This window comes from Protopterus annectens, chromosome 4.part1 (genome assembly GCF_019279795.1).
Source record: "Protopterus annectens isolate FY-2018-M chromosome 4.part1, PAN1.0, whole genome shotgun sequence".
In the NCBI taxonomy this organism is placed as follows: Eukaryota; Metazoa; Chordata; order Ceratodontiformes; family Protopteridae; genus Protopterus; species Protopterus annectens.
In genome coordinates, this window is record NC_056734.1 from 806,177,775 (window position 1) to 806,198,610 (window position 20,836).

At 36.1% G+C, this 20,836-nt stretch overlaps 1 protein-coding gene across 1 annotated transcript in view; it reads left to right on the forward strand.

Annotated features, from left to right (window-relative positions):
• Nucleotides 1-20,836, forward strand: part of LOC122801311 (unconventional myosin-VIIa-like) — a 951,466-nt gene that overhangs the window by 429,796 nt on the left and 500,834 nt on the right. The window contains 1 exon segment of the mRNA XM_044070855.1: nucleotides 9,802-9,886. Within this exon segment, the coding sequence (XP_043926790.1) occupies nucleotides 9,802-9,886 (85 nt within the window).

Here is a 20,836-nt window from a genome sequence, read left to right on the forward strand (position 1 = left end):
ACAAGCAGCAAAGATGCACTTGTATTTATGTTAATATTATTAGATCTCCAGTTGTGTTTGGCACTACTCCCTGTAATAATTGTAATATTTGTGAGTTTGTGGTACGCTGTTTTACAAAGATAAATAGTGTTAGATTTTATCCAACTGGAATATTTTCTTGTAATACTGAGGGCATTATTCATACCCTTAGTTGTCCCTGTAACCTGTTCTGTATTGGGGAAAGTAAGAGGATGTTTAGAACAAGGTTGCAGAAGCATGTTAGGGATATTAGGAAGCAAAAACTGGAAACTTCTGTTGCAGTCCATTTTAAAGAACATCATAATAGTGACTTTTCATTATTACAAGGTACAGTTCTTGAAAGAATGCAAACTAAAGTGGGGGATAATTTTATATTAAAAGATAAACTTTTGTTTAAGGAATCTGTTTTTATATACCTTATATACCTCAGTGCCTTGTGGCCTTAATTGCGAAGTATTTATTTATTTATTTTATTTTATTTCAGTTTCTTAACCGGGAAAGTCCATTAGGTCAAGGTAGCCTGTTTTCAATGGAGGCCCGAGGAGAAAAGCTCCTGACAGAAAGACAATATCCATGTATTAGTACAGCATATAAGAACAACAGTTTAACATTCAATATACAGTAAGACAACATTTTACATATCTTGAAATGTATGAGCTGAGCTAATCACTTATGAGATATTTACAAAAACAATAAATTCATGTTCATTTAATACATGTATTTAGGCAAAGGAATTTTAGAGAGATGAATTGAAGCTGTGGCAGAGATTTGAGTAGAATAGAATAGGGATAGGTGTCAGGAATCAGGTAGGAGAGGAGAGGTGAGAGTGGAGTAGGGTTTTAAAGGAGGGTAGGTTCGGGGTGGTTCTAATGTGAGGGGGAAGAGAGTTCCATAATCTGGCAAGGGAGATTGATAGTAGAAGTTGCCCTGGTGCATGTAAAGGCTTGTAAAGTTCCAATAGGTTCTGATTTGTGGATCTATGTGTTCTATGTGGCTGGTGAAGTTTTAGGGATGAGGAGAGTGATGGACAGTTAAAAGGTTTAAAAATCAGCTTGTGTGCTGTGTGCTGTGGTTAGTTGAATGACATTTAGGTAGCCTGGGAGTTACAACCAATTTAGAGCATGTAGGGAGTTACAATGGTGAGTAGAGGATTTGGATCCTGTGGCAAACTTTGAAATTTTGTTATAGCATGAGGAAAGTTTAGATTTTAGGGATGACTGGAGGTTAGAGAGTAGTGGAGCTCCATACAAAAGGGAGGGTAGGAGGTATGTGGCAGATAGGAGTTGTCTAGAAGACAGAGAATTGTAGCGTCTGTGTCGATAAAGCATTCCAAGTTTTTGATGAGTCTTTTTAATATTGGTTTGTAGGTGGATGTCAAATTTTAGCTGGTCATCGATAAGGATACCCAGAAGTTTGTATGGGGAATTATTTCAATAGATGTTTTGTTTAGGCTAAGTATAGAGAAGGATGCTTTGTCAACAGCAGTATGTCTAGAAGGGGTAAAGATCATTATTTTGGATTTGGAGGCATTTAGGGCTAGATGATTGTCAAACATTCAGGACTCAGTGGAGGAGAAGGCCTCTTGACTAAGGTTTATTAGTAAAGGAAGAGTTTTGGCTGAGCAGATAATAGTGGAATTGTCTGCGTATTGCACCAGTTTAGCATTGGGGATCTTTTGGTGGAAATCATTGATGAAAATGTTAAATAGTAAAGGACCCAAAATAGAGCCTTGGGGTACACCTGTTGGGGTGTGAAGGAAAGAGGAAGTGCAGTAGTTCCATTTTACAGCTTGTTCCCTGACTGAGAGATAGCTGGAGAACCATTTGATAGAAGAGGAGGAGAGATAAATATGGGAGAGTTCAGAAACCAGAAGCTCATGAGAGACAGTGTCGAAAGCTTTGAATAAGTCAAGAAGGAGGGTAGAAACTATGTTCCCAGAGTCACGAGCAGAGTTAATGATTTCGAGGAAGGAAAGAAGGGCAGTGGTGGTGTTATGTCCTGGTCTAAATAAGTAAATTGGAAATTGGAAATATTTGATTTAATTGTTTTATTGAATAATTAAGTAATTGTTGGTATGTTTTCTATATAAGGGTTTTGTTTGGGATTGTTTGTTACTTTTTGAAGGCTGTTGAGCTGAGGCACTAAAGTGTGATTAATAAATATTTCTTTGAGTCAGTAGCCTGTTGTTTTATTTTATTTTACTTCCTTTGCTGTGGTTTGTGTATTACTCAACAATAAGTTTAGTGATGCCGTGAGAGGTCTGATATTACCTGGCCATATTTACATTCATAATGTTTCATCTTAAAGCTTACATGACAAGATGCACTTGTATTTCACCACTGTACGCTGCAGGTGAAGAGATATTAGGTAGTTATTAGGCATATAGTTCATGATGCTATTGAGAAGCCTAGCCCAAATTCCCAGTGCTCCAAAGCACTGTGGACTGACTCAAAACCCTCTCACTATGCTTGGTATCCTACAGACTGCTAAGAAGTGACCTCTGTCTAACATACAAGGCATTCTCCGACCCATTACTAATGGTTTTACTGCACATATAGGTACGCTTGTATACTGTTGTTGATGTATAGTATGTAACTTAACAATAAAAGTCACATTAGTTAGTAAAGAGGTACAAGCAATTTTTTCATGAAAAAAATATATACATATATTTATATTTGTATAGTTCATGAAAAAAATATTTATAAAAAATGTATAAAAATATAAAAATATATATATAAAAAATATATATATATATATATATATGCATATATCCATAAATTTAAAACTATGTGTTTCTTATATGTACATTGGTTTGCATGGTAAGGTTGAAAATACATTAATTTACATGATACAATTAAAGTACTTTACAAAAGTTTCTCATATGTAATGTCATATAAAAATCTCATATAAAATCTCATATATAAATACCACTGTTTTATGAAATGTTCCATATGAGATATACTATGAGATTTTACATGGGTTTATACGAATTTATATATGAGATATATTTTCAACCTTACCATGCAAACCAATACCAAAACAATAAATTATCCAGCAAACTAGTCGAATACAAACAACTTCATAAGAATGTAAAAAAATTCATAACCAGAGACCACAAGTCCTATTACACAAAGCTTCAATCCGAACACTCTGCCAACCCAAATAAGTTCTGAAGTACTATGTCCTCCCTCCTCCATCCCGGTAACAAGGACAACCCTTGTCCCAACCCTAACCTCTCCAACCTAGATACAGCCATATCATTCAACTCCTTTGTGGACTGTATATCAAAACTAACCTCCAGCTTCCCACACCCCCCCAGCACTTCCCCCCATCCACCACCCTCTCTTTTGACAACACACACCAGCTCCACACTTTCACACTCAACCCCATACCCACTAGCACAGTAAAAAATCTACTCCTCCAGCTAAAAACCTGCTGCACCGCAGCTGATAATCTACCCACATCCTTCCTTAAAATATCAGCCAAAAGCTTAGCCCTTTCTATGTCCATTCTAATAAACAGGTCCATACAAGTATCCTACGTCCCTTCAGTTTGGAAACATTCTTTCATTATTCCACTCCACAAAGGGGCAAAAATAATAACATTTCCAACTTCAGGCCCATTGCCATCCTTTCCCCACTCTCAGAAATCTTTGAGAAATGTATCCATGCACAGCTCATGCCTTACCTTACTCACAGCAGCCTCCTTACCGCCACCCAACATGGTTTCCATCCAGGCCACAGTACCGTCACTGCCCTTCTCTGCTTCATAGAATGCATCAGCCATGCTCGTTACTCTGGCAAACTTGCTTCTACCCTTTTCTTAGACCTATCCAAAGTCTTTGACACCGTCTCCCATCCCATTCACCCCTCCCAACTCTCCTATCTCAACCTATCCCCTTCTACAACATCCTGGTTCTCTAACTACCTCTCTGAAAGGCAGCAAGCTGTAAAATGGAAATCATCTACCTCTTCCTACCTACACACCCTCACCGGCATTCCCCAAGACTCTGTCCTCGACCCGTTACTCTTCAACATATTCATTAATAACTTTCACCACTCCATCCCCGAGTCCTCCCTGATCCAGTATGCATATGACTCTACTATCATTTGCATTGCTGACTCCCCCTTTGACCTGCAACTAAAGACCCAATCAGCTTTCACGAAAACAGAAATTGGGTGCAGAACAACCATCTTGCCCCGAATGCAAATAAACAAAACTAATGATCTTTCCCCAGACACTCAACAATTGATAACACGTCCTTTTCAATAATTAGCCAAAATAATACCCCCGTTGAGACTGTACCACACACCAAACTCTTTGGAATCATCATTGATGAACATCTAAAATTCAACATCCATATTCAAACTGCCATTAAAAAAGAAAACACTAAAAACTAGGACTCCTATACCGGCACAACTGCTACCTGACTCCATCCACCAGAAAGAACTTAGCCTCCACCTACCTTCTCCCCTCTTTAATATATGGCGCCCACTACTCACCAACCTCCAACTTGGCTTACAATCCAAACTGGACTCCTGCTACAATAAAATCTGCAAATTTGTCATCAACTTCAAAAACTCATCCCACCATTGCAACTCCCTCCAATCTCCACACTGGCTAGAACTTCCTAACCACCTGAACTTTCTTAAGCTCACCACCGCCCATAAACTCATATTCAAACCATCCTGCTGCCCTGCTCCCTCCTCCTTCTTAACCCCCTAAATATCTAACTGCTCACTCCGATCAGAAAATCAAAACCTCCTACAAATCCACATACCATCCAGGCCCCCTGGACAATTTCTGTTATCATATTCCGTAGCCAAACTATGGAATCCCCCCCTTCGTAATAATCCTAACCACACCAACTTCAAATCCCTCCTACATTCCTACCTATCCTCAAACAGGATATGCACTGCTCATCTCCTACTTGAGCCCCCCACTATCCTTTCAGCAACCCTTCCTCATCTCACGACCTCGCAACCTTCCACTCTACTTAACCACTAACTCTACCTCTAAACTACTATTTTCTATTCTTCCTTTATCTTTTTCCCATATTACGCCTTCTCAGACTGTTGTACTCTGGAAATGGGCACTACCACTCTTCTGTAAAGAACTAGCCTTATTGCCAGTCTGAAGCATTCTTAAAGCCACTCTATAACACATTCACTCCTTCATATGTCCTTGCCTACTATCTACTAGACATACTTATCTTCTGCTAATTCTTCCTCTACTTCATTCCATTTCTGAAATTTTGTTATTCAAATATTTAATTAACTACAGGCTGAATGTATAATGTTTTGTTCATTGACACTACAACTACTCTATATTCAATTGTAATTAATATGTTCACCCTTTATCTCTGCATCTAACTCTGTGTATATTGTATATACGATGCTTATCATTCATATCTATAACTGTCTATCAACTTATGTATTGTATTGCATTGTTAATTGGAGCTTTTTTCCCCAGGCCTCCGCTGAAAACGGGCTCTTCTTGGCCCAGTGGACTTCCCCGGTCATCAAACTGACATAAAAAAATAAATAAATAAAATACATCTGTTCCATTATATGGTAGATTATTGCAGGATTACAGTGTCTTTGATACTATTTTTATATTTTTGCATCATTTTTGAAACTCATTTTTTTAAACTTGTCTTTCTCAGTAGCATCCCACAATCCAATTAGAAATAAGAAGAGTGATATGTTATTTGGTATTTAGATTTTATGTAATTAAGTGCCCAGATTTTGGCAGTAGGTATCTATTTTACAAGAGCCTTTTACCTATTTGCAGTGTGTATGTGTAGGTTGAGAGGTATGAGCTTGAATTCCCAAATACAGAGAATTAGCAGTCTTTAACATGGTTACTGTTGCTGCTTTGTTTCAGGTTCTTACTAATTGACTGAAGTTCCACATATAGTTTCTTTTCACTTCTGTTTTGTCAGACACTGTCCTATATATGATAGTCTAAGTAACAACTGATGACTTCCTGTCAATCTCTCCACAGACTAAATAAACTAAATCAAATAACCGTTCGAGTCAAGTATGTGAATATAGCAAAAATACCAAACAAAAACACAATTCAAGGCAAAATGTACCTTTTAATAAAAAATCCAAATTACTTGTTAATACCATTCATCTTTACTGTTAAATGAGACCCCTTCAGAACATATGAACCCACCTGAATAGTGTTTAAATAATTAAACACTAACATTAAAACATTAAAAAATTAAACATTTAATTAACTTAAAAAATTTAAAAACACTAGTACCTTCACCCCTACAACCACTGACAACTCAGGCTCGATAGCTATGCAGTTTAATAAGTATTTCACAGAAACCATACTAGCCCTCATAAGTAATAACCGCCACCTATACAGAAATTCCCACAGCAAGTCCAGATAGCAGCACCTTTAATTTCCAACCTGTACAGATACTATAAAAAACTACTGAAAAAATTAAAATCAACAACCCTAGTACCTGATAACTACCAGCCGAATATCTCAGAATGGCTGCTGATTCCACCTCCTATCCAGTATCCATCTTAATAAACCGATCCATGTCCAAACAAAAGGTACCAGCAATCTGGAAAATCTCGCACATCATTCCGATACACAAAGGGGGAAAGTCATTAGAACTGTCCAATTACAGGCCAATAGCTGTATTATCACCTCTGTCTAAAGTTGTAGAAATATGCATCCACTCACAAGTTATGCAGTATCTCCTTGATTTCAACCTGCTATCCAACACCCAACATGGATTTTGGCTCTACCAGAGAACTACTTCCACCCTAATGAGTTTCATAAACATCATTAATCAACATAAGAACAACAGTAAAATAGTATCTTCAATCTTTCTAGATCTATCAAAAGCATTCTATACCATCTCTCATAACAAAGTTATAGAAGTACTCTTAGAACTAAACCTTAGTCAAGCCACACTTACTTGATTCAAAAACTACTTAACAGGGCGCCAGCAAGCTGTAAAATGGCAACAAAATATATCTCCTCTACTCTAGGTGTACCACAAGGTTTCATTCTAGGTCCCCTCCTTTGCACACTTTTCACTAACAATTTGCACACTGCTACCCTGCATGCCTCCCTAGTCCAGTATGCAGACGATTTTCTATCATCACTCCAATAGCTACAACTACTAATGCAGCAGTCCTTCTCTGCAGTTGAAACATGGCCTTCTGAAGCTCAATTTATTCTAAACCCCAGTAAGACCAAACTCATGATATTTCAACCCACTATTGCTATAGATCCCCTCTCTAAGATCACATCTTATGAGATCCTTCCTGCAACCCTCCCTGCTATGTAACTCTTCTATCCTTTCTTCCTTATACTCCTAATCTTGTCCACCCATCCTTTCCTTTGCAGTAATTAGTCTGAGTCAGTCTCTGCCACTAAAACTTCCTGCAACTTTTCTCAGTTAGTAACTGTTCTATTATCTCTTTATTGTTATCTCTCCCTGATAATATAATATAATTTACCAGTGTTATTTCTCCATAGTTATGCACATGCATAAAGTTCCGTGGTAAATAGAAATATTAGTATCTACTACAGGTTCTCCAGTTCGATTCTCGGCTGGAGCGCCTACTGTGCAGAGTCTGCATGTCCTCCCCGCAGTCGAGTGAATTTAAAGACATGCAGGTAGGTGTGAGCATGTGTGGGTGTGCCTTCTTTGAAGGTTGGGCTTCAAACCACCCAGTGGCTGGCAACTCGACACTGTAAAAATTCACTGCCAATCATTAGCAGACCAGAGTTCCGCTGTGGCGACCCCTAACCAGGAAAAGCTGAAAGACAGTATCTACTATTATTAACCTTAGTGTATATGTGTAAAATTGATGTATCAAGAACTCACTGTATGTATTACTCTGTATCCATGTGTTACTTCTCCGGTGTGATGTTGTGAAACTTTGTACAATTCAGGTTTTGTTTGTCTTTATTCGTCACCCTTCCTTTCACTCTTATATCTTCTTTTACTCCCAATGTTCCAAGGATAGATCACAAGGGATACATTTTCTCTTATGTAGCTTTCCTGCCCTATTTACATTTGATTATCTGTCCTTAGACAAAGTTTAGCATATAATGAGATAGTGAATAAAGTCAAGTTCAGAATTAAAAAGGATGTAAGTGTGTAAAGGAAAATTATGATCCATTTCTTTAGTAAGTTCTGAGTATTGTGACTCTAAGCCCTATGGTCAAATATCAGACCAAAATGGACGGAATTTAATAAAGCTGAAATCATAAAGGGCAAAAATGGACAAACTGACAGAGGAATATTGATGCGTACAGATTGTATTAAAATGTAAAATTAAAAGGTTTTTAATACAGCAGCAGTTGTGTTAAAAAAAGAACAATTAAAGATAGACAGCCATTAAATTGTTGGTTTGCTTAACGCATAACACAGAATGCAAACTTACCTAAACATATCCATATATCAAAATTCATAAAACACACAGTCCACCTGATAAAACAATACATTTCTAAAAGTTTATAACTGCATGTTTGGTTTAAAGAGCATAAGTAGTATCTACCAATAGGAAATAAGGAAATAACTAGTTTAAATGTGTAAGCCATGCACAAATCTTATTTAAATGTATATTAAAAATTAAAAACAAAATATTAAAACATGGCCTAAATGCCTTCCTTCTAGGATGAAATGAAAGTTCACATTTTCATTTAACCCATAGCATGACAAACACATAACCTTAATGCCATTGTACTTCCTTATTTTACCTCCCCAGTTTATCTTCAAACATCCATAAATATTTCTATTAATGTGAGCACACCATCATATGTTTATAGAGAGCTTTAGTCCAACCAGAACCAAGTAATATCTCACTGAAAAGTTTGCCATATTATAATTCTAAGCTACGTATAGTCTTATTATGGATTCCTTCAATATATTATCTGCACATTTTCTCTACTCTGATGTATTCCATCTTTTCTGTCCATTTTGCAGTTCCTCCTTAGCGTCATCTATTTGCTTTAAATAAAAACATACACCTAGGTTAATCTAGTTTCTCCAACTATTTCCAATACCATGTATTTGATATACAGTGATAACTTGATATATAAAAGAAACATTTATTTAATGTACAGTGAGATGATACGTTACCACCTTTACTCTTGCATTTATTTTTGCTTCCATTTGTCATCTAAAGAAAGCATGTATTTTAGAACTAAAACCAATTTTCAGTCATTTATTTCTTACAGAGTTCTATCTCCCCCATCTCACATGACATCATTGTAACAATGTTAATCTAGCATTGTATGTGTGTGTGTGTGTGTGTGTGTGTGTGTGTGTGTGTGTGTGTGTGTGTGTGTGTTTGTGTTTTAGTGTCTGTCTGTGTCTACGTGTTGGTAATCTTTGTTTTATAAATGGTCTGAAACTTTTCTCTATGGAGTATGCCAGTAACAGGCCTCTCCTCCAACATTATATAGCTACATTATGTTTCATTGCTTTACTAGACAAGTATATTGCTTTGTTTGTAGTGTAGATACTAAGGCCATTATCAGAGCTATATCACACAGTTATGCCATGTATATCCAGCACATGAATCAGTCCAAAAACCAAGCTTAGCATGATTTAATGTTGGAGTGGCTTCATGAAGTGTGGTTGATGAGGACAATGCAAACACATAAATCGTATAATAAACACAGAATTCCTTTAATGTCTGGAGAAAGTCTGAAAAGCAGTGTCCATTTATGTTCTTAAGTATATGCATTGCATAAAATATATGCCATAAGTGTTAATTATATGCTTGCCTGATTTTTTAGGAAGCAGTTTCTTAAACAACGTAAAGCTGCAGTACGAATTCAAGCAGCATGGAGGGGATACGGCAATAGAAAGAGATACAAAGCGGTAAGGATAAGCTCATAAGCATCTCTTCAAACAACGTCAACTATGGAATGAAATTAATCTTATTAATTTGCTTTACTTTGTGCAAACAAATAATCCTGTAGGGCATGTGATATTCAAAAAGCTTAGGTTCCCACAAAGTATAAATTTCAAAAATAATGATAAAGCCTGAGAGTCTTTATTCTAGCATACAGCAGCAGTGTGTACAGAGGTTACCTGAGAAGAAGCTCATCTTCTAACTTTCTGGAAGGAGAGGTTTTTGTCCACCTAATACTGCTTGCCAGTAAACATATATCCAGCAAATGAAGTGACTGTCAAAGAAATGAACATTAGCCTAATAGACCCACACTCCCATTCTTCTATTAAATATATTTCTCCATTTCTCCTCCTCCTCTAAGATTGGATTGGAATATTATATATTTACAATACCCAGATCTTGCTAGAAAAAATATATATAATCTTTGAGATATGCAGGTGGTAATCTTAAAATAATAAAGCTCCTTACCTTGGGTTGTGACACCATACCTACTACACTTGGATCAACCTTTGTTTCTAAGACATCCTTTTTTTTTTTTCAGAATACTACTTTCAGGGCAGTGCAACACATTTACATGAAGATCTTCCTTTGTCCTACATCCAGTGTTTAAAGGCAGATATGGCTACAGTCATAGATGGTCTTCCTCAAGAGAAACCAGTCACTGTTTCCATTATCAAATGTAGTAAATACATTTTCACACAATTCTCATATCACCTATTTTCTTTTTTCCAAAACAGGACACATATCAGTCATATCCGTTATCTGTGCAGATATCCATTTTCCCCCCAGGGTTAACATTTCTCACATTTAGGGTTATTTATCCATAAACTCTGTACTATTACTATGTTATCGTGACACTTATTTTGTATGACTTACTTTAAAGTCATTTCCTTTTGAAATCAGAATGAGTCTCAAGTTCAGAGTAATCTCAAATGTTTCTTATTAGTCTTGACAGGTGATAGTAAAGTAGTTGATATATGAGTAATTCTGTAACCAAATCTCTTGTTATTCTTGTTTAAAGAGAGACATCGAAACCATTAACCACTTTTTTCATATTTTAGGAGTCATACTGTTAATCTGTTTGATGAAGGCATCAGCAGAATTAATGTCAGTAATTTAATTTCTTTATAAATTCTACAAATTCCTAGCCTATGAATGATCTTGCATTGTACAATATAGTTTCAGGTGCTTGTGATTGTACTCAAGGTTTTCATTAGCTGTACCTGAAGTAATTGTTGCTGGAGACTATACATCCATTTACTCTGAATAACCTTCAAACTGACTAGAAACATTTTCCAAAGTATGACTGACATAAGTCAGTGAAGAGTCTTCTGTTTTTCATCCACACATTTGCATAAATGGAGCAAAGTAGGGGTCAAACATTTCCTGTTTTTTGTCACAAGTACAATTTGCAAAAGCTAAAGTCAATAAATTTAGGTTAAAAAGTCTGATGCATATGTAGAACATGAACTTAATTTAAAAACGCAGTCATCATGCACGTGGGTGTAAGTACATTGCGACATACCTCCCTGGCCTATATGAAGAGAGACATGATGAAGCTCTCTGAATGTGTCTTAGGCAAGTATAAGCCTAGCCTTGAGTAGCATTCTACTATCACGTGGGTGTAAATTACTTGAGACATACTTCCCTGGCCTATATGGAGATAAACATGATGGAGCTCTTGGAATATGTACCTGAGAGAGGTATGAATCTAGCCTTCAGCAACATTTTGTCATGATCAGCAATGATGCTGCAATACAAACAAAAGATTACTGTCTTCAACAATTGACTTAGTGTCTGCTGCTATTCTAAGAGGGTACAATAGATCGTAACTGCTTTGCCAAGGATGGCCTTTATCTATTCTCCCAAGACTTTTGTATATTGGCTAAATCCTTGCCCACCCCCATAGTGCCTTTTTCAGGAAATGTCAGTTTTATAAAGCTTCCAACATAACAAAACAGAATCCAAAAACATAATGGTATTGCTCTTAACGTTGAGTCTTGACAAAAAGCTCTACCTTCTACAAGAACTCCTTACCCTGGAAATATCAACATATGCATTGTCACAGAGACCTGGTTTACTCTATCAGTGCACGGTTTCATTACCTGCCACAAATACAGGCCCACCACATTAGATGAATGCAGTAAAGGCAACAGTGTCTCCATATTCTTAAAAAATCATATCCAGACTCATTAGACAAGATAATGACCTGGAAATGCTCCATGTCTAATTTACTATTAACAAACCCCCTTATCATATCATAGCAAACCAGAGGACCCCTATGTTTCCCCCTCTGAACAAACTTCCTACCTAATAAGTATGGAATCCATGTGCATTAAGCCAAATACCATTCTCCTATGAGACTTCATCTATCCCTCCATTAATTGGAAAGGTTATACATCATCAAAAATGTTTGTTTGTTTGTTTGTGTCTTTCGGCTTTTCCCAGTTAGGGGTTGCCACAGTGGAACTCCAGTCCGCTAATGATTGGCAGTAGATTTTTATGTGCTGACTTGCCGGGCCTAATGCACAACCTTCACCGAAGGAATGCCCATTAACGCATGTCACCACATTTCTGAACTTGATTTTGATATTTGTTGAATTGCCAGAATATTCTGTCTGACTCCAGGCAAAACCATTTGGAAACATGAATTGTCTGCAGTTGACCACACAGGATATTCAGGAATAAAACCAGAAAAAACAAATACTACTTGTAGAAACACTTACATTATTATACAAAGAACAGAGCTTTCAGGAAAAACACCCTTCATCGGTATTCATCATTCAATTAAAAAGTCAGTCTTTTTATATCATAGTAAAACACAGCACATGCCACAGCCAACCAATAACAATAAATACATAATTAAATATGCAAATTGTTCGCACTCAATAAATTAAAATAAAAATTCTTAAAACTATATCATAATCAATCCATATATATATATATATATATATATATATATATATATATATATATATATATATATATAAAGTTCTTAACATTTACTTATATTGCTTCTGTTTCTCAGCCAAAATGGGTTTTATTGTTGTCATATTATTCAGTCCTGGTTGTTTATCAGCCACTAGCCTAGGAATCCACTTATATTCTGCTATTTCTAGTTTATTGTTAGTGTCCCCACCTCTAAGGTTCCTATAAATTACTTCTAAAACCTTAAACCTAAAATCATGCATTTTACCCCTATCCATAATATGTTTTGCCAAAGCATTTGTTGTTATATTCCTTCTAATTTCTAACTTATGCTCAATAATACGGTCCTTTAATTGGCTTGAGCATTTTCCTGCATAAAAACTCTCACATTTTGTACATACATGTCACCAAGTAGACTATTTGTGCAGCATTACATGTTGCTTGACATCTAATTTGATATTTCCTTTTGGTTATGGGATGTTGGAATAGTAATAGCTCACATATATTCTTACAACTACAGTTATGACAGGGAAGTTTGCCATACTTGCTCAATATTGGAATTGTAAGATTAATATTAAAATCTTTATAGCATAACTGTCTTTTCAAATTTATACTGTTTTCAAATTTATACTGTTTCTATAAGTAAATTTTGGTTTATCACCCAAAAGGTCTACTAACTCAGGCATAGACATCAATATTCGCCACTTTTTTTCGAATAATATTCTCTACTTTCCCTGTCATACTATTATAAGTTGTAACATAACAAATCATATTATTACCTGTAGTATTGTTCCTTGATTGAAATACATCTCCTATTCCTTCACTAAAAAAGGTCATGCTGTTTTTAATCTTTTATCTAACACATCATTCATAACCACTACAACTAAATCTCTTTTGTATCCTCTATTCATAAAATCACATACTAACTCTTCCATTTGTTCTTTACATTTAATTTCATCTGTATTAAATATGCTAACCCTCAAGAGCTGACTTTTTATTGTTTCATGGTAAATATGCCTAGCATGCATACTCTTAGCATGAGTATAGTTATTCACTTGAATTTCTTTCTTAAATACACAAGTTTTCAAAGAATCAAATTCCTTATATAAATAAATATCTAAGTATGCCATACTGTTGTAAGAAAAATTCATTTTAAACTTAAAAAATGTCGTAGTATTATTCAAATATTTGACAAAATCTAACAAACACTGTTGATTTCCTTTCCATAGCATAAAACAGTCATCTACAAAACATTGATAAAACGTACTTTTTCTTTAAATGGGTTCATAGATTAGGTTCATAGATTAGTACTAGGCTATCTGTACTTGTGAGCCATTTTAAGCCTAGCCAATTATCCCCTGTGAGATTCAAACCCTGTACCTTGTGTTTGTAAGGCAAACACCTTAACCATTAGGCCATTCTCCCAGCCCCAGAATAGCAGAACTATTAGTATATTGACATTCCCACTGATTCAGCACTATGTTTGCATAGGTGTTAGTCATGGAAGTCCCCATGGCTACTCCTGCGCTCTGTAAAAATGGCTGACCATTAAAAAGTAAAACATTTTTAGTAAGAACAATTTCTATTAAACTACATATGTTTTCTATCATTCTACCAGCCATGTCAGTATTATTGTGTAAAAACTCATGTACGGCTTCAACGCCATAGTCATTAGGAATTACTGTAAAAAGTGAGTTTATGTCAAGTGCAACCATCCCAAACTCATTTTCACTTCTATTTTTATACCATGTATAGATCTTAGTCAAAAAGTCCCCAGTATCTTTTATATAACTGGGGCACAAAGGTAAATATTTACTTAGAATATTTTGTACATAAATGAATAACAGTTCAATCACCCAGCCCCTCCCTGAGACTATGGGTCTCATTGGGGGTTTTGTTAAAGATTTATGCAGCTTGGGAATACCGTAAATAACTGGTATTTTTGGACAAGAGACTGTAAAATAATTAAAAAGATCGAATGAAATACCACCTTGTAATTTTAAATCATAAATGAACAAATTCCCTTCTGCTGTTTGCTTCTTAATTTCAGAAAATTTAATTCCTTTAAAAGTTGTAACATCCATTAGAAATCCGTTCATTAGATCAATGTATTCTGACTTGTTGACAAGGACGATTGAGCCCCGTTATCAGCTTGTTTTATTACATTATTATTTTCACGTAATTCATTAAATGCTTTATATTCCTCATACATTAAATTAAAAACCCTTTTCATTTTACTTTCATATAATAACCTTAGCTCATGCTCACATATATTCATAAAAGCATTTAACGATGGACAATTATTAGGAATAAATGGGCTCGACTTTCTGCATACATTCACATATTCACTTGTCATATCATTAAAAATAAGCTTTAAGCTAACATTTCTGATAAAAATTTATAAATCAGTCAACGCATTAACAATAGTGTCAGCTTTTGTTGGAATAAACTGCAGGCCTTCATCAAATATACAAATTCATCATCATTCTGACAAGTTCATCACTGTATTTGTATGCTTACTTCTTATCTCCATCCCTAATTGCTGTAAGGTAACGGGCTGTCATTCTTCCTCTTTATTCCGTTCTGCTTCACTCATTGCTGCGACCTCCCTCGTGATTGCGGCCATTTTCGTACCGCCACTTTCTCTGGTAACTTCACCACTTCAGGCCTCATAGGCATGGAAAAAACTCACCATTCAATGATGTAATACCCATATTCATAGATTCTACAGAAACAGTGTTCACCAATGGAAATGGGGATCTTGTAGCAGCATTCTGTATGGTTGCATAACTGCTATCTGCCTGTTGATTCGCTGACCCATTCGTTACCTGGTTGCACACATCCTCATTGGTTTGATGAACAATAGGAGGTACCGTTTTAGAATCTCCACCACTCAATACCTGCCTTTCACTACCATTGGTTGGTTCTTTCATTATGGTCTGCTCATTAGTTGAGTGATAGTTCTCATTGGTGAATGTATCTAGCTCATACATTGCACCTCTTTTTGTATGACCATTCAGATTATTATTTAGGTTGTTATTTACTACATTTGAATCCTTGGGCCAAGAAAAAAATATGGCCCAAATTAAAGTCATTAATGTGTCTGCGCACCTTTCATTGTTTTGTTGCTTCTTCTCTCTTATCTAGGATACTAAGTCTATCCAACATTTGCTGATAGAGTATAGATGAGCCACCAAACATAGGAGAACTGGTGACTTCATTTTCAAATTTAATTATTTCGTCAGATAACCCAGTCTCTGTGCTCATGAAAAATTCATTCATTAAGGCCATATAGTCCACACTTAACTTCAGGGCGGCCACAGTGGTGCAGTGGTTAGCATTGCCACCTCACAGCAAGAGGTTCTCCGGTTTGATCCTCGGCTGGGGGTGCCTTCTGTGTGGACTCTGCATGTGGTCACGTGGGTTTCCTCTGGGTACTCCGGTTTCCTCCTACATCCCAAAGACATGCTATAGGTGGATTGGATACTCTAAATTGGCCCTAGGCGTGTGTGTGTGCCTTCTGTGGAAGGTTGGGTGCCAGGCTGGCAACTCGACCCCGTAAAACTCCACTGCCAGTCATGAGCGGACTGGGAAAAGAAAAAGAAGAAGTCCACACTTAACTTCAAGTTCAGCAACTTCTATTTTTTTAACAACTGTGGATAAATATTTGCATAGGCTGGCATTTTCAAGACACGTAGACCCCACGGCACTACTTTAAGCTCCAAATAAGCTAAAAAGCTCAGTTGCTGCTATTGGAGCTTCTTAAATGTTTGAACTTTCTTTTCAAGCTTAATAATCAGATGGTTTAAATTATTATCAACTTGAGAAACGGCTCCCATCTTTGTTTCATTCAAACACACCATATTAGCCAGCAAAGGGTTACCTGACATTAAAAGTAAGTCATCCACAGTACTTTTATTCATTGAGGCTGTAAGAGACCTTTCTTTCTCAGAAACACTTAACAAAAACTATGACATCAACTTTTTGACCGAGTAATGTAATTTCATTTCTTGTGCATTTGCTTTGTTGCCTTTTTAAGTATAAACCAGCATTTTCTTACAGGGTCAAAATTATGTTCAATGCATGCAGATGTTTATTTCCTTTTCTTCTAATTAACAAAATATCATCCATGTAGACATCAACACCCTACTCTAGGTATCCATTACTGAAATGCAGCAAGTTCAGAGCAGATGATATTCTATAAAAGGCAATCTGTTGTATTTGAACAAACTTTTGTTAGTGTTTCTTGTCACATATGTATCTGGAATCTTCATCTACTACAAGCTACACATAAGCATGGCTTGTGTTCCATTTTGTTAACTACTTACCAAATACAAATTCATCTTGCTGAGACTGTTCTATGGATGATGATGAAAGGAACAATGATCATAGCCTATTCTGATAACTTTACAGGTTTCATTACAGTAATTATTACTGTATATAGACTATGACAATTGCACTCTGAAATCGGCAAAAAGATTAGCCAGCTATACATTGCTGTCCTACAAGTCCTGATTATAACAGCTGTCAAATGTGCATAACAATTTTTATAGTTTATGGGGCATACTGTTTATGCTCCAAAACTGGGGAAAAAGTTATATCTATTAAACATGCCCTAGCATGAGACCTGATGATAGCAGTGTTTAGGGGTGCTTAACTAAAGCTTGTTAAGCACATCAAAGCACTGTTAAGATTGATTTTTCCATCAGGGGATAACAGCAGGTAGTGCCAGCTGGCAAACAACAGCAGCAGAAGGTAAAAAGTTTTTAAAAGGTGGCAGAACTTTATTCTGCAATACTTATAAACAGAACATGTGGCAGAACAAAGTGTCTAACAGCTTTAAAGCCAGTGCTTCTCCAAAGAGGCATTTTTTTCTTTCTGCTTCTTGACAGTGCAAAGTACTTTTTCATCCTTCAAAGCTCAATTTCTTTTCCATATAACTTTGTACATGGACAGATAAAGCTCCATGCTCTGCAAAGAATTCTGAATGAGTAATCGATCATAAGCTTCTATTATGTGTTCTCTACTTGGATGTTAAGATTCTCCTCTTAAGCTTTGATCTTGAGGTGAATTTATTTCCATCCTTGTCTTGAACACATTATAAACTAATTATGTTTGGAGACCCGATCATTATCCTCTATTTTATTCAACTTCCTAAGCTGCTATGATTACGTCTTGCATTGCAGCACACATGGCAGTCTTTATAAAATAGTGTTGTCAGTGTCATTACAGTTTTAAAAATCTGTAACGCTCCTAATGTTGCCACACAAATAACAAAACTGGCTGGATGAACTATTGAACAGCTTTTAAAGTGGTTTGCTGTTCGTGTGGCAGAATTGAGGGCATTACAACTTTCAAGGCTGTAAAACATTTTACACTACTATACATTTTTCTGTAACTAGTAGTACATCAGGGCAGCTATAGCTCCATGTGCTACAAATAATTATGATCCGGTCTTTCTGATCAGAGCTTTATCTCGATCTTTTCCTCACTCTGCCACAAGGTAAATGTTTTAATATCCATGCCTCAGATTTATAAGTTGTTTATGATCAGGGACAAAATCACAATCCTCTATATTATTATTATTATTATTTATTTTTTGTGCAAGAAAAGAGATATTGTACTTCCACATTTGTTTTCAAAGTATATGGAATGAACACTGGTTTGAAATACTTCATGAGTACATTTACCTGTATCTTTGTAAAAATGTTCCTCAGTATGTGCAGCTCATCTTTAAATACTCAAGCATGTTTTGTGAAAAATGAGTTAAAGGTTTTGTTTTCCCTCTGATGACTAAAAGAACTCCTGTTTTCAGTCAGCTGCTTTAGCCTGCCTTGCTCAAAGAAGGTTAAACCAGACTTTGCTGCAACATGAATGAGTAGTATTTACACTTGGTCTTTATATCTAACTATGACAAAGCCTCAGGGCATCTACTGTTAGCACTGTATTATAATTGCGACACTATCGTACATTCTTCAGGTTCTATAACTTTTATATTTCTGCACATATTTGCTTATTCTGTATTATTAATGGCAGTTTACCTGTAGTCTGTGTCTACTTCAAACTCATTATTAGTCATTCATCTCCACTGTACACATTATAGGAGACAGTTTTGGTATAAATGTACCTTCCAGGCTATGCAGTGAATATATAATTCTATACTGATACCCCCCACACACACACACACACACACACACACACACACACACACACACACACACAAAGCTCCTTGCACATGGCATACACCATAATGTCTAGGGTAGGGCTGATTACTATCAACCAACTGAATTCGGTTTTGTCATCCTTTTCAAACAGTTTCCTGTCTGAAAGCTAAGTTTTTTTATATGCCTTCTCAGTGCAATCAAATAATTCTGAGTTATACCAGTTTTCATTTCTATATTTAGTGTCTCAGTGATGATGATTTCCACTCCATTCTTAATATGAACTGACTATATTTTTTCAAATAACTTCTATATAAATTATGCTTCTTTATATAAAATATGCTTTGTTATATCAAACCTCTGATTGCCTTTCTGCTTAAAATTTGTCCCTTTATGTCAGATCTCTACATTGTTGGCTGCGTTTTGTGTTATTATTGCACTTGTTGAATTCTTCATCACCACTATATGATTATAAAGCTTGAAATTCCATAAATTTGAGTTACTCAAACATACGTATTAGAGTCTTTATTCCAACCAAACACATCATACTTGTACTTTAGCTATTTTCAGGAGAGACGTTCGGATTCTTCCTTCTTTAAAAGAGAGGTTCTGACCATCTAATGCTGATTCTCAAGAAATGCATATTAAGAAACAAAATAAGGAGGAGGAATGAAATATCACTGGTTTAAAGGATCCTATGCTCCCTTCTTGTATCAGACATCACAATAGTCTCAAGACAACTTTGTAAAATAAAGCAACATCATAATGCTTATGATAAATATTTTAGGTGACGTAATCTCCCATTTTCCATCAGAAACTAGAGAAAGATCTGAATTAAAACAAACTGTACACCATGTTAATCTTTACTGTGCTTTCATGAAAATAAAATCTTTCTAGCCAATATGGGCAGGGAAGGGCTAGTCCAGTCAAACATATGATCAATAGTCTGGGTCTGTATTAGAACATCGAATATTTAATAGTTCGAATCACTAAAGGTCGACCTTTAGTGATTGAACTGTTAAAACATCGAATGTTCAGAAAAAAAATAAAAACAACAAAAAAAAAAAACCTAAATGTTGTAGGCAGGGGGGCATGCCCCCCTGCACCCCCACACCCCCGCTACTTAAATATACCAACTCCAAGACAGCACTACATTGAAGTAAATGGAAATCTCCCCTTACGGAGATTTCCATTTACTTGTTCGATGTTCTGCAGTTTCGCTATTCTCATGTTGACTATGTCAGATTCAACATTGTCGGCTTTTGAGAATTTAATATAGACCCAATAGTCCTTAGCCTTAGTAAACAAGCACTCCTGATCTTTCTTCAATTTGTCTGTGATAGTGAACTTTCCGCTTATCTACAAAAACAATGTACACATTATGTTCAGCCTGGGTGACTGCGGTCACTACAATCTTCTGCATTTTTTTTTTTTTTACTTTCTGTAGTACTGAATGATCTAATTGGTATTTTATCATTACGTGCATTATGACTTACTGATTCTTTTTTGTGTGTACCAATATCTTATATTATTTCGACAAGTTTTTTTTTTTGTTTCTTTCCCATGTGACCATCCTGCCCTCCGCTAAAGGTTCATTCACTCATCCCATTTTTCTGGACAGATACAGCTGCTGATGAGGAAGAGTCATGTGGTGGATACCCCTTACTTGTTGTGTGGTGGCTTTTTCTCATGCCCTTTTCCTACTCTTCCTCACAGCTGGACAAATCACTGCTGTAGCAAGGCCTCCAGTGCTAGGCAGTGGTACATGCTTCCAAAAATACATTCTACTTACAGTGTATGTGTACTGGTTGACAAACCATAGGCCTG